Source organism: Phodopus roborovskii, unplaced genomic scaffold (assembly GCF_943737965.1).
Source record: "Phodopus roborovskii unplaced genomic scaffold, PHOROB, whole genome shotgun sequence".
Lineage (NCBI taxonomy): Eukaryota > Metazoa > Chordata > Mammalia > Rodentia > Cricetidae > Phodopus > Phodopus roborovskii.
Genome location: NW_026126416.1, coordinates 33,381,806 through 33,394,068, shown reverse-complemented (window position 1 = coordinate 33,394,068; position 12,263 = coordinate 33,381,806). Strand labels below are relative to the sequence as shown.

The window sequence follows — 12,263 nt, the reverse complement described above, 5'->3', positions numbered from 1 at the left end:
GGAGTAGGCCCTTGCTGTTAGGAACATTTCTAAGCTATTAAGTTGCTGTTTCAAAACAAATAAAATTGAAAACTAAAGAATCAGAGTTTTATTTTTAAAATTATTATTAATACCGGTTATGTTTTTGTTTTGGGTTTTTGTTGAGACAGGGTCTTTCCTAGGTATCCCTAGCTGGCCTGGAACTCAGACCTGCCTTGTCCTTCTGAGTGCTGGGATTAAATTACTGTGCTATCACACTCAACCTAAGGCTTTGTCTTCAAATGTTTACATTTTTTCTCCCTTCTAGTTCAGGAAACAATGAAGCATCTCTGCACAGAGAAAAGATTGGAAAGATATGCCAAAGTGTAGACAGCTGTTATCTTTACATGATATGATTAAGAAAGCCTTCCTCTCCCCTTTCTTAATTTTTTTTTAAAAACACAATATGCTTCTCCTTAGCAGATTAGACCCAGTAACTCCACATTAAAGATAATACATTGACACTCTAGGCAGATGCAGAATGCCTGTAATCCTGATGCCTAAGGGTAATAACCCCCACTAGGCTCTGGAAAATGCAAACAATTTTGACATCTAAGTTGGAACAGAGGCTGTTCTCTCCACCCTGTCAAGCATTTCCTTAGGCCCTTCCTCATCTCTTCATTCCTGCCAAGAACCTGAGAATCAGTGGTCAAAGAAAGGTGAACCCTTGAGGATTAGAAATACCAGAAACAATTCGTCTCAGTATTTCCACCTGCAACCTAGTTTCAGAGTGAGCCCTGGCATTGTGCAATAGGAGCAGGCTTCTGCTGGGGTGGAGGGAAATTAGGAGAGGCAGAGTGCCACAGCCCTGCTGGCTGAGGGCAATGGAATGAACCTTCCTGGAGCAGGTATCCTGAAAAACCTGTTGCTGGCTCTAAAGGTCTTGGTTCCCACATAGCTTATGAGAACTGAATTCAATTCCATGCAAATAGCTTTTCAAATACCTCATGCCCTGATTAGTTTTAACTGGAGGTGGTGATTAACTGTGAGATAATATTGGGAATTGACCAGAAGGCCCTCTCAAGTAATTGTCTGCAGGGAGCCTGTGACTAGGTTCATCTAATAAAGTGTTTCTAGAAGCGGAAATTTAACCTCCATCCTCTAGTACTGAAGAGAAGCAGAGGATACGATACACTAGAGTAAAATAAACAGGGAGGTTAGCTGGGTGACAACTTCCTAGCACCCCTGAGACCACCTTTAAACTGGTAAGTTGGTTTTTTTTTTCTAATTAAAAAAAAGTTATAAGACAGGCAGTGACCTTTGATCCCAGCATTTGATCAGCACTTGAGAAGCAGAGGCAGGCAGATCTCTGAGTTTGAGGCCAACTTGATCTTGAGTTTCAGGACAGCCAGGGCTACACAGAGAAACCCTGTCCTGGAGAGGGAAAAAAAAATTGTTAGTATGTTCTGTTTAAATATTGAGAGAGAGAGTATACGTATGTCTGTCTGCACAGGAGGTCAGAGGACAATATGCAGAAGTCAGTACTCTCCTTCCTCCTCGTGGGTCCAGGTATCAAACTCAGGTTATCAGGTTTGATGGCAGACACATTTGACCACTGAGCTTACCAGCCCTTAATATTTGTTACTACACTGTGTATGTGTATGAAGTCTGTTCTCTTCCACCATGTGGATCCCAGAAAAAAACAATCTATTTGAACTATTCGACCACACTTTCCAGCCCTATTTATTATTTATTTTTGTTTGTTTTATTTGTGACAGGATTTCTGTATGTAGCCTTGGCTGACCTGGAACTCCCTGTGTAGACTAGGCTGGCCTTGAATTTACAGAGATCTGCTGCCTCCTGAGTGCTGGGATTAAAGGTGTGTATCCACAATACTGGGTATTTATACTTACAATTTATTTTATTTGTTTGTGTGTTTTCTGTGTAACCCTGGCTGTCCTGTAACTCATTCTGTAGACAGGTCTGGACTCAAATTCAGCAATCTACCTGCTTCTGCTTCCTGAGTGCTGGGATTAAAGGTGTGCCATCTCCTTTTTCTTAATCTCTTGGGTTTTGGGTTTTTGGTGTTTTGTTTTGAGACAGTGTCTCTTTGATTCTGAACTGAGCCTGGAACTCACTATGTAGTCCAGGCTGGCCTGGCCTACATTTGCTGTGACACTCCAAGAGTCCTGGGATTACAGGTATATGCCACTGTGCTAGACAACAGTGGAATCACAAAACTCAGGGCCTTACTCATACTAGTGAGCATCCTACCACTGAGCAGCACCTCCCACCCTACAATGAGCCTTCAAACCCTTATTTATTGAAGTATAAGGCAGAAAGTACTTAGTCCTCAAGGATTTTTACAGACCCCCAACAGCAAGCAGTCAGATCAGAAAACAATATTCCCAGCACCCAAAAGCCACCCTTGGGATCTGTTCCAGTCTCTCATCTTCCCTTCTGTTCCTCAGAAGCAATCTCTAGCCTGGCAGGTCCTTGCCTGGGACTAATGCAGCTTTTCTTGAATGTGTATCCAAGGCAAAATGATTTTGCATTTGGCTTTTTTTTTTTTTTTAAGTTTGGTTTTTTGTTTTTGTTTTCCCTCTCTGTGTCCCTTAATTTATTTGTCATCATCCCCTCCTTCTCCTTCCTTTCTTCCTTTTTGTACTTCCAGGGACCAAGCCCAAGGTATGATACATACTAGGCATGTACTCTGTCACAGAGTACTTCTAGCACCAGCAAATAAATAACAGCAAAATGTGTTTTTAACAGCCTTGCAATGTAGCACAGTGAGGCCTTGGTCTCCATTCCCAGCAGGCTCCTGAGAGCTAGGGTCACACTGTACCACAGGCCCTCCTCATTCCAGCAACTTTTAGGAGTTTGGGACCAAAGGGGAAAGGTGGTTTTGTTTGTTTGTTTTTGAAGTGTGTGTTTGTGTGTGTGTGTGTAGGCTATCTGTCTTCCTCTATAACTCTCCACCTTACTTTTTGACACCAGAGTAGCTTATAGAGCCAACTAGTCTGTATAGCTAATGAGCTTGTCTCCACATCCTGTCCCTACCACTAAGGCTACAAGATACACTCATGCCTAGGATTTAGGCACTTCACACACTAAATCATCTCCCTAGCCCTTGTTTTTCTTTTAAACTTGTCCTTTAGTGCATAGGTCAGGTCTCACTGTGCAGCCCTAGCTGGCCTGGAACTTATGGATCTCTACCTGACTCTGACCCCTGAGTGCTGGGATCAAAGGTGTACACCACAGCTGGCCTGCTTCTCATAGTTTTGAAATAATTATCTCCCAGACAAATCATCTCAGAGACTTGTCAAAATGTAGTCTTCCATCATGAAGGTCTGAGGTAGGCCAAGATCTACCTTTTGATTTCTTTTTCTCTTTTACTTCCTTCCTTTTGCTTTTGGAACAGGGTCTCACTGTGTTGCTCCAGCTTACCTGGAACTCAGTATGTGGTTCAGGCTGGCCTCAAACTTACAGAGATCCACCTGCCTTTGTTTCCCAAAGCTGGACGTAAAATCCTGTGCCACCACAAAACAGCGTTTTCTTCCTTGCTCTTTAAAAATCTTTTTCTTTTCTTAACAAACTCTGACTATGTAGCCCAGGCTGCTCTCAAACTTGAAATCTTGCTAACTCCACCTCCCATTTGCTGGGAGACAGGGTTTCTCTGTGTAGCCTTGTAGACCAGGCTGGCCTCAAACTCACAGATCTGCCTTTGCCTCCATAGTGCTGGGGTTAAAGGCATGCACTACCATCACCCAGCTAGTCTCTGTTTCTAACATGCTCACCACTCACTGTGGCTGCTGCTGCTGGGAAAAACCACAATGAAGACTAATTCCAGGGGGCTGGAGAGATGGCTCAGCAGTTAGGAACACTGGCTGCTCTTCCAAAGGTCCTGAGTTCAATTCCCAGTACCACATAGTGACTCACAACCATCTCTAATGAAATTTGGTCACCTCTTCTGGCCTTCAGGCATACATGCAGCTAGAACATGGTATAAATAAATCTTTAAAAATTTTCAGGATTCCAAAACGTACAGTGAGATTTTAAAAAAAGACTTTACATGACTACAATATACAATCACTTAGCAATGTAATACAAATGGAAAAGATGGAAACAATTGAATCTCTGTTATTAAAATTTTAATGAATTTTTCTTTTTTTTAAAAAAGGTTATTTATTATGAATAAAGTATTCTGCCTACATGTGTCTGCATGCCAGAAGAGGCCATCAAATCTTGTTATAGATGGTTGTGAGCAACCATGTGGTTGCTGGGAATTGAACTCAAGACCTCTAGAAGAGCAGCCAGTGCTCTTAACCTCTGAGCCATCTCTCCAGCTCCGAATTTTTATTTTCTTATTATATTATTTTAACATTTATTTATTATTTGCATATTGCAGAAAGGCTTGAGTTTGAGTCCCAGCACAGGTAGTCCACAAGAACTTGTAACCTTAGCTCCAGGGGAGATACTAGGCCCCTGGTGTCCTAAGGCAACTTACTCACATACACAAACCACATACAATAAAAATGATATATTAAGGGGCTGGAGAGATGGCCCAGTTGTTCAGAGCACCAACTGTTCTTCTAGAAGTTCTGGGTTCAATTCCCAGCACATTACAGCTCATAACCAAATCTGTAACTCCAATTCCAGAGGATCCAACATCCTCTTCTGGCCTCTATGGGTGCCTGGCATACATGTGATACACAGACGTACATGTGTACACATAAAATTAAGTTAAAGTGCCAGGAAGACCCATAGTGACCCTGGGCCTGTCCCCACCCCCCACCCCCAGCTTGCTGAGCCTGGGAACTTCTGACTGCCAGGACTGGGAGGTTATGTTGGAGCCATTTCAGGAGCTGGGTCACACACGGGGTCACATGTGGCTTCTCTTCTCCCGGGCCTTGGCAGGGAAAGGCTCTGCTGGGTTGGAGGGGACACCATCGCCTTTGTCCCCAGTGTGGCAAACCTCCAGCTGTGAGAGGAGCAGGCACCCAGGCGACAGAACAGTACTTCAGGCGTCAGGAGAGGTGACTAACGGGCACCCAAGCATTTCCAAGTCACCTCAGTCAAGTTTTTCAACCTGCCACTGAAGACCAGATACTCCTTTGCTAAAGCTGTCTGAGTTTGCCTCCTCTGGTGGTTAAATTTATCCCAAGCACGACTTGATAGAGAGGAATACAAAAGAGCTTGAGCTCCAGTTCTTATGCCCAAAGGTCCACGGTCATGGTAACAGCTGAAGTCTGCCTGCACCTGGAGGCAGGGACACAGGAAGACTGGTGCTCAGTCCTAGTTAGACCGGTGGTCAGGTGATCAAGGTCGTCCTTAGGCGTACAGCAAGTTCAAGACCAGTCTGGACTACATGAGACCCTGTCTCAAACCAAACCAACCAACCCCAAATAAGATGGGCCTAGTGGCACAGGACTATAGTATCAGCTACTCAGCACAGGAAACTCAAGGCCTTCTTGGTCTTCAAAGTCAGCATGGCTATCCTGTCTCAAAATAATAAATAAAATTGAAGAGAGAGAAGGAGAGAGAGAGAGAAAGAAAACAATACCATGTTGCTCAGGTTCAAGTAAGTCTTCAGTTTATCAGGCAGCAAGGGCTACAGGCATGAACTACAGCACCCACCCACAACACCCTAGCGTCTACAGTACCCACCTAACACCCTAGTACCAACAGTACCTACCACAACATCCTAGTACCCACAGCACTCACCGAACACCCAGCACCTACAGCACCCACCCAACACCCTAGTACCCATAGTACCCACCCTAACACCCAACACTCACAGCACCTTCCCCAACACCCTAGTACCAACACTATCTACCCCAACACCCTAGTATCCACAGCACCTACCCCAACACCCAGCACCTACAGTACCTACCCCAACACCCTAGTACCCACAGCACCTACTCCAACACCCAGCACCCATAGCACCTACCTCAACACCCTAGAGATGTTCTAGAGCAGCAGACCTTGCTACTCCATAGTCTCAGTTCAAGTTAATATTTTCAGATGTTTCAAATTTTAAGTGCAATGGATGTGAATGGCATTCTTGATTACTGGTGATCGAGTATTGGGATGTTTATGGGAGACTGGATATGGTTATGATTTTCTACAGCTTTTGCTCATTTTTTGTATTGACGTTAGGAATTTGTTAAACATTTTGAGCCAGTTGTATCTCAGTTTTATGACAGACAAATCTTCTGGTTGTGGCTTGTTTCTTTCTTTGCTTTTTGACTCTATTTTTGAGACATGATCTTACTTTATACCCCAGGTTGTTCTGTTACTCACTGTAAAGCACATGGGTTATTCCCCTTCCTCAGCCTGCCAAGCACTGGGATTACAGGCATGAAACACGAACCATCCTGTCCTTTTTTTCTTTGACATGACATTGTATATCCCACCCAGGCTGGCCTCAAACCTGCTATGTAGTCCAAGATGGCCTCAAACTTCCAGTTTTCTTGCCTCTACCTGTTACCAGTTGATGGCTTTACAGGTCTATGTCACCATGTCTGGTTTATGTGGTATAGGTGCTCAAAGCCAAGGGTTTGTGCATGCTAAGCAAGTGGCCTACCAACTGAGCTTCATCCTTAGCTCATCATCATTATTATCATCATCATCGTTTTGATTTTTTTAGACAGGGTTTCTCTGTGTAGCTTTGTAGACCAGGCTGGCCTCCAACTCACAGAAATCTGCCTGCCTCTGCCTCCCCAGTGCTGGGATGAAAGGTGGGGGCCACCACAACCTGGCTTCATCCCTATGTAATCTTTCTTAATACTTTCAATTACAATGTAGCCAAACATATTTTTATTTATTTGTTTTTGTTTTAAGATTTATTATCTATATAGTGCAGGTCAGAAGAGGGCGCCAGATCCCATTAAAGATGGTTGTGAGCAATCATGTGGTTCCTGAGAATTGAACTCAGGACCCTGGGAAGAGCAGTCTGTGCTCTTAATTTTTGAGCCATCTCTCCAGCCCTATTTTTGTTTTTCAAGACAGAGTTTCTCTGTATTGCTTTGGAACCTGTCCTGGAACTTGCTCTGTAGGCCAGAGTGTCCTCGAACTCACAGAGTCTACCTGCCTCTGCCTCTCCAGTGCTGGATTAAAGGTGAGTGCCACCACCACCCAGCGCCAAACATTTTTTTATATATACTTGTAACAGGGTCTCTTGTAGTTCAGGCTAGTCTTGAATTTGCTATGTAGACAAGAATGACCTTTGAAATACTTTTGGAAAAAAATTGGAGAGCCTTATGATTTTTTTTAATGTTATGTATAGCAGTGTTTTGCATACAAGTATATAAGTGCATCATGTGTGTGCCTGGTGACTGCAGAGGCTAGAAGAGGGCATCAGGTCCTGTGGGACTGAAGTTACAGACAGCTGTGAGATACCCTATGGGTGCTGGGGATTGAACCTGGGTTCTCTCGAAGAGCAACCAGTGCTCTTAATGCTGAGCCATCTCTCCAGCCTATTTGTATTAATTGTGTGCATGTGTACACTGTGAAGTCAGAATACAACCTTTTGAGAGTCAGTTCTCTCCTACTATGTGGGACTCAGAGACTGAACTCAGAATTCAGGTCATCAGGAGTGGTAGTAAGTGCTTTAACAAGCTGAGCCATCTTGCCAGCCTCCTGAGGTCAAAGTTTTTATCTTAAATCTTATTTGGGCATGGTATGAGGCAAGTCCATTCCTTGTAAGTGGTTCACAAGTACAGTCTCAGCACTTGGATGACTGAGGCAGGGGAACAACTGTGAGTTACAGGCTAGCCTAGACTATAGAGTGAGACCCTGTCTCAAACCAAAGCAAACAAAAACCTTGATATGTCATTATGTTTATGTTTCCTTATTGCAGCACCACTTTCTGACCAGACAAGGTCACGTTCACTAAAAAAGAAAAAAGTATAAAGGCTGGGGTTGGTAGTGAAATATTTATCTTACACTCACATGCATTTGAGTTTAACCTCTAGAACACATAGAAACATGCTGGGGCATTTTGGCCCATAATTGTAATCCTAGCATTGGGGAGACAGACAGATAGATCCCTGGAGCTTGCTGGTCATCACTCTAGTGTAATTGATGAACTTTAGGTCAGTGACAGACCCTGTCTCAAAGGAGGTGGAGTTCCTGGTCTTCATATACATGCTATTTGTATATGTTTACACACACACACACACACACACACACACACACACACACACACACACACACAAATTACCAACTTCCTGGCCTCGGTGGCTCACACTTTTAATCTCAGCACTCAGGAGGCAGAGGCAAGTGGATCTCTGCGAGTTCGAGGCCAGCCTGGTCTACAGGACACCTCCAAAGCAATACAGAGAAACAAACAAACAAACACAAAACCAAAAAAAAAAACAAAACAACAAACAACAACAACAAAAAATTACCATCAGATGGTGGTGTCACACACCTTTAATCCCAGCACTCAGGAGGCAGAGGTGGGCAAATATCTGAGTTTAAGGCCAGCCTGGTCTACAGAGCGGGTTCCAGGACAGCCTCTAAAGCAATACAGAGAAACCCTGTCTCTCGAAAAACCAGACCAAAACAAAACAAAATACCAAGACCAAACAAACAAACAAAAATTCTGAGTTTAGGGCCAGCCTGGTATTACAAGTTCCAAGTTGGTCAGGACTATGAAGAGAAGCCCTGCATGGTGGTCTGGAAGAAAATGGCCCCGAAAAGAGGTGACACTATTAGGAGGTGTGACCTTGTTGGAATAGGTCTGGTCTTGTTGGAGGAAGTGTGTCATTGTGGAGGAGGGCTTTAGGATCTCATATTTGCTCAAGCCACACCCAGTAAGACAGTCTACTTCCTGCTGCCTGCATATCAACATGGAGTAGCTACCTCTCTAGTGCTATATCTCACCATGATGACAATACACCAAACATCTGAATTGTAATCAAGCCACTACAATTAAATGTTTTCTTTGTAAGAATTGTCATGGTCATGGTATCTCTTCACAGCAGTAGAAACCCTAAGACACCCTGTCTTGAAAAACAAGCATAAACACACACACACACACACACACACACACACACACACACACACACACACAAATTATAAACAAACCATTAACTATAGGCTGTGGGTAGGTGAGTATACAGAGTTGGAGAGAGTCCTGCAGGGGAACAGTAATTAGCAGGACCCAAACAAAATTTTTCCGGGCTCAGACATTAGCTAGCTCTGCTGGCCCAGGCTAATCTTAGGCTTCAGAGGAGTATTTAGTCTACAGAAGGTGTTCTTGTCATCAAGACTACTATGGGGTTTGGTTGTCTGAGATTCCCTGACTTTATAGCATTTTGATGCCACCCATTTATAGACATCCAAAACATGGAGCTCACTGAGGTCCAGGACCCGAGGCAGGAGCCTATCTGTCAGCTTTAAAAACACCCCAAGGAACAAGTCCATTTCTCTAATCCTCCCTTTCCTCCTGCCCTACAAGAGGACTTTAAACTGAGTATCCAGCTGCTCCTGACCATTTATCACATTCAACACCACCCTAGGCCTGGGGAAGAGGTTAGTGTATATAGGCCAGGGGAGATTGCAGGAGAAGGTCTCCATCTATGTGGTTATGGGAAAGCCCTCATCCCTGCTGGTTAAAGATTTTCCAGTGTGGCTTTTTGGGGGCTGGGAGTACCAACACCTCTGTAGGTAATTCCACAATAAACATAGGTTTGTAACTTAGGAGAAGGGGTAGACATTGTTTACGTTATGTTCCCTGCCTCCCCCAGAAGGACATCCTTGAACTTCTGATCCTCTGCCTCTTGCTTTCATCAGTACAAGAATTTTGTCAGTATCATAAAACTGGCTCTCCTTTTGTGATATTCTTTTTTTTAAAAAAATATATTTGATGATTATTTTTAATGATTTTTTATTTTGTTTGCATTCATGTTTTGCCTGCATATATATATCTGTGTGTAGGTGTTGGATCCCAGGAACTGGAGTCAGAGACAATTGTGAGCTGCCATGTGGGTGCTGGGAATTGAACCAAGGTCCTCTGAAAGAGTAGTCAGTGCTTTTAACCACTGAGCCACCTCTCCAACTCCTGTAATATTTATTTATTTATTTATTTATTTATTTATTTATTTATTTATTGGCAGTTCTCCAACTTTGTTTGACATTTAGCGGGTTAGTTCTCATCCATAGACTGTCTGGATATTTTTGATTGTGGTAACAGGCACGTATGTTACCAATGTGTGGAGCTTGTTTGGTGAGTTCTCATCCTTGTTACATTTTCTGAACAACAACAACAACAACAAAAAAAAAAACCATACACAGATATGGCATGGAACATTCCTTATTCCTTCGGCCCAGACGGCTCTATTGAACCTGATATTGATGTGTATATCTGGAGTTCCCATCTCCTTCATGGCAAATGTCTGGATTTCTTTGAGTGCCCAAGGAGCACGCTTCTTGCAGCCCATGCCACGGATGAGTTTGTAAATGTTGACGGTGTATTCTTGGGTCACCACCTTGTTGATGGCTGAACGTTCCTTCTGGCCACCCTTCTTTTTGAGAGCCATTCTGCCAGGCCCAAGTTGGAAAGCTATTTATTTACTTTTTATTGTATGCATATGAATGTTTGCCTTTTGTGTGATACTATGGGTGTGGTACTATGTATGTGTCTGGTGTCTGAGATGCCCTCAGGGCATTGGGTTGCCTAGAATTGTAGTTACTGATAGTTGTAAGCCAACATGTGGGTGCTGGGACTCAAGCCCAAGCCCCCTGAAAGAGTAGCCAGTGTCTTACCTGCTGAGGCCCCTCTCCAGCCCTTCTTTGAATATTTTGCACATGATGCTCTAGTGGATTGGTTGTTCTGAATCAGTTCTCCCTGGTGTATATTCATGCCCTCTCAATTTGGAGTCTCAAGTTCTATACTTGTATTTTTTAGTGACTTACAAAACACAGCCTCACACCTTCAAGAATTTGCCTCTTCTAATATCTTCCCTTACTTTTTATTATTTACTTAATTACTTGCCTTGGGGGTGGGGTGCAGTTGAGGCAGGATCTCATGTTTTGGAGACTGGCTTTGAACTTCTGACCCTCTTGCCTCTACCATTAAGGTCTGTGGTTACAGTCTGTGCCACACATCTGCCTTTCCATTTGTTTGGGCCTTCTTCCTATTTGTCTCTTTGCCTTCTCCACTTTGCAGGGATTCTTGGAAGGAGTTTATTATCCTTGGGGTTTAGAATGCCCAGTCTGCTCCTCTTCATGAGATCCTTAAAAAAAAAAAAAAAAAAAAAAAAAAAAAAAAAGAAAAAAGAAAAAAGAAAACCCAAAATGTCTTCTGGATCTTGAGGTGGGGTGGGTATAAGAGAGGTTAACAGAAAACAGAGATGGACTATTTTGGAGAAAATGGACCAGCAATCAGAGGGAGGAAGATAGCAGTGAGGGAGGAACAAAGTATAATGATGTATATGTATGCAAATGTCGCAATGAAACTCCCTATTTTGCCTTTTTTTTTTAGAGATTTATTTATTTATTATGCATAGTGTTCTGCTTGCATGTGTGCCTGCAGGCCAGAAGAGGGCACCAGATCTCATTATAGATGGTTGTGAGCTGGGAATTGAACTCAGGACCTCTGGAAGAGCAGCCAGTGTTCTTAACTGCTGGGCTATCTCTCCAGTCCCAAAACACATTATTTTAAATGCTATTTTTTTTAAGGTTAAGAAAAGAATAAAAGAAGACAGTGTGACTATATAGTCCAGGCCAGAACTTACCATTTACCTGTTTCCCAAATGTTCTTGTCCTAGGGTTGGGATTTGTAGGTGAGTATGTCACCACACCTGGTACTATATTTATTTATTTGTTTGTTTTTTTAATTTTTTGAGACAGGGTTTCTCTGTGTAGCTTTGTAGACCAGGCTGGCCTCGAACTCACAGAGATCGCCAGCCTCTGTCTCCCAATTGCTGGGATTAAAGACATGTGCTACCATCACCTAGCTTGAAATCTTTATTATTTTTTTATTACATCTATTATGTAAAGATGCCATGTCAGTGTATAAATGAGATCAGAGGACATGGTCAGATGACATGATCAGAGGACCACCTTCAGGAATCAGTTCTTTCCTTGGGCCATGTGGTTCCCAGGGATGGAATTCAGGGCACTAGTCTCAGTAGCAAGCACCTTCATCTACTGAGCCAATATCTGGCTGACCCAACCACCAGCTCTTATCAAACCTCTCTGAGGTGCTGCTGCATTCATTAGATGTGTGTTGGTGATTGAGGACAGGGGAGTTCTTGCTACTTTTAAGGTTGTCCCAGAACCAAGTTCTTTCCCTT

General features: G+C 43.2%; 1 protein-coding gene across 1 annotated transcript; it reads right to left on the bottom strand.

Moving 5' to 3' along the window:
- Positions 1-4,840: 4,840 nt before the first annotated feature.
- Positions 4,841-10,505, bottom strand: LOC127221279 (60S ribosomal protein L31-like). Its single transcript, XM_051183162.1, has 2 exons — positions 10,257-10,505; positions 4,841-4,939 (listed from the first exon to the last, which is right to left on the bottom strand). The coding sequence occupies exons 1-2, from the start codon at positions 10,503-10,505 to the stop codon at positions 4,841-4,843; spliced, it is 348 nt and encodes a 115-aa protein (XP_051039119.1).
- Positions 10,506-12,263: the final 1,758 nt, after the last annotated feature.

What these genes read in the sequence shown, in the direction of transcription:
- LOC127221279 (XM_051183162.1), bottom strand. Translation starts at nt 10,505, where the DNA reads ATGGCTCTCAAAAAGAAGGGTGGCCAGAAGGAACGTTCAGCCATCAAC. An exon ending in ATGTTCCATGCCATATCTGT is followed by an intron (nt 4,940 to 10,256) that starts GTATGGTTTTTT and finishes CTCCTCTCACAG; the next exon opens with CTGGAGGTTTGCCACACTGG.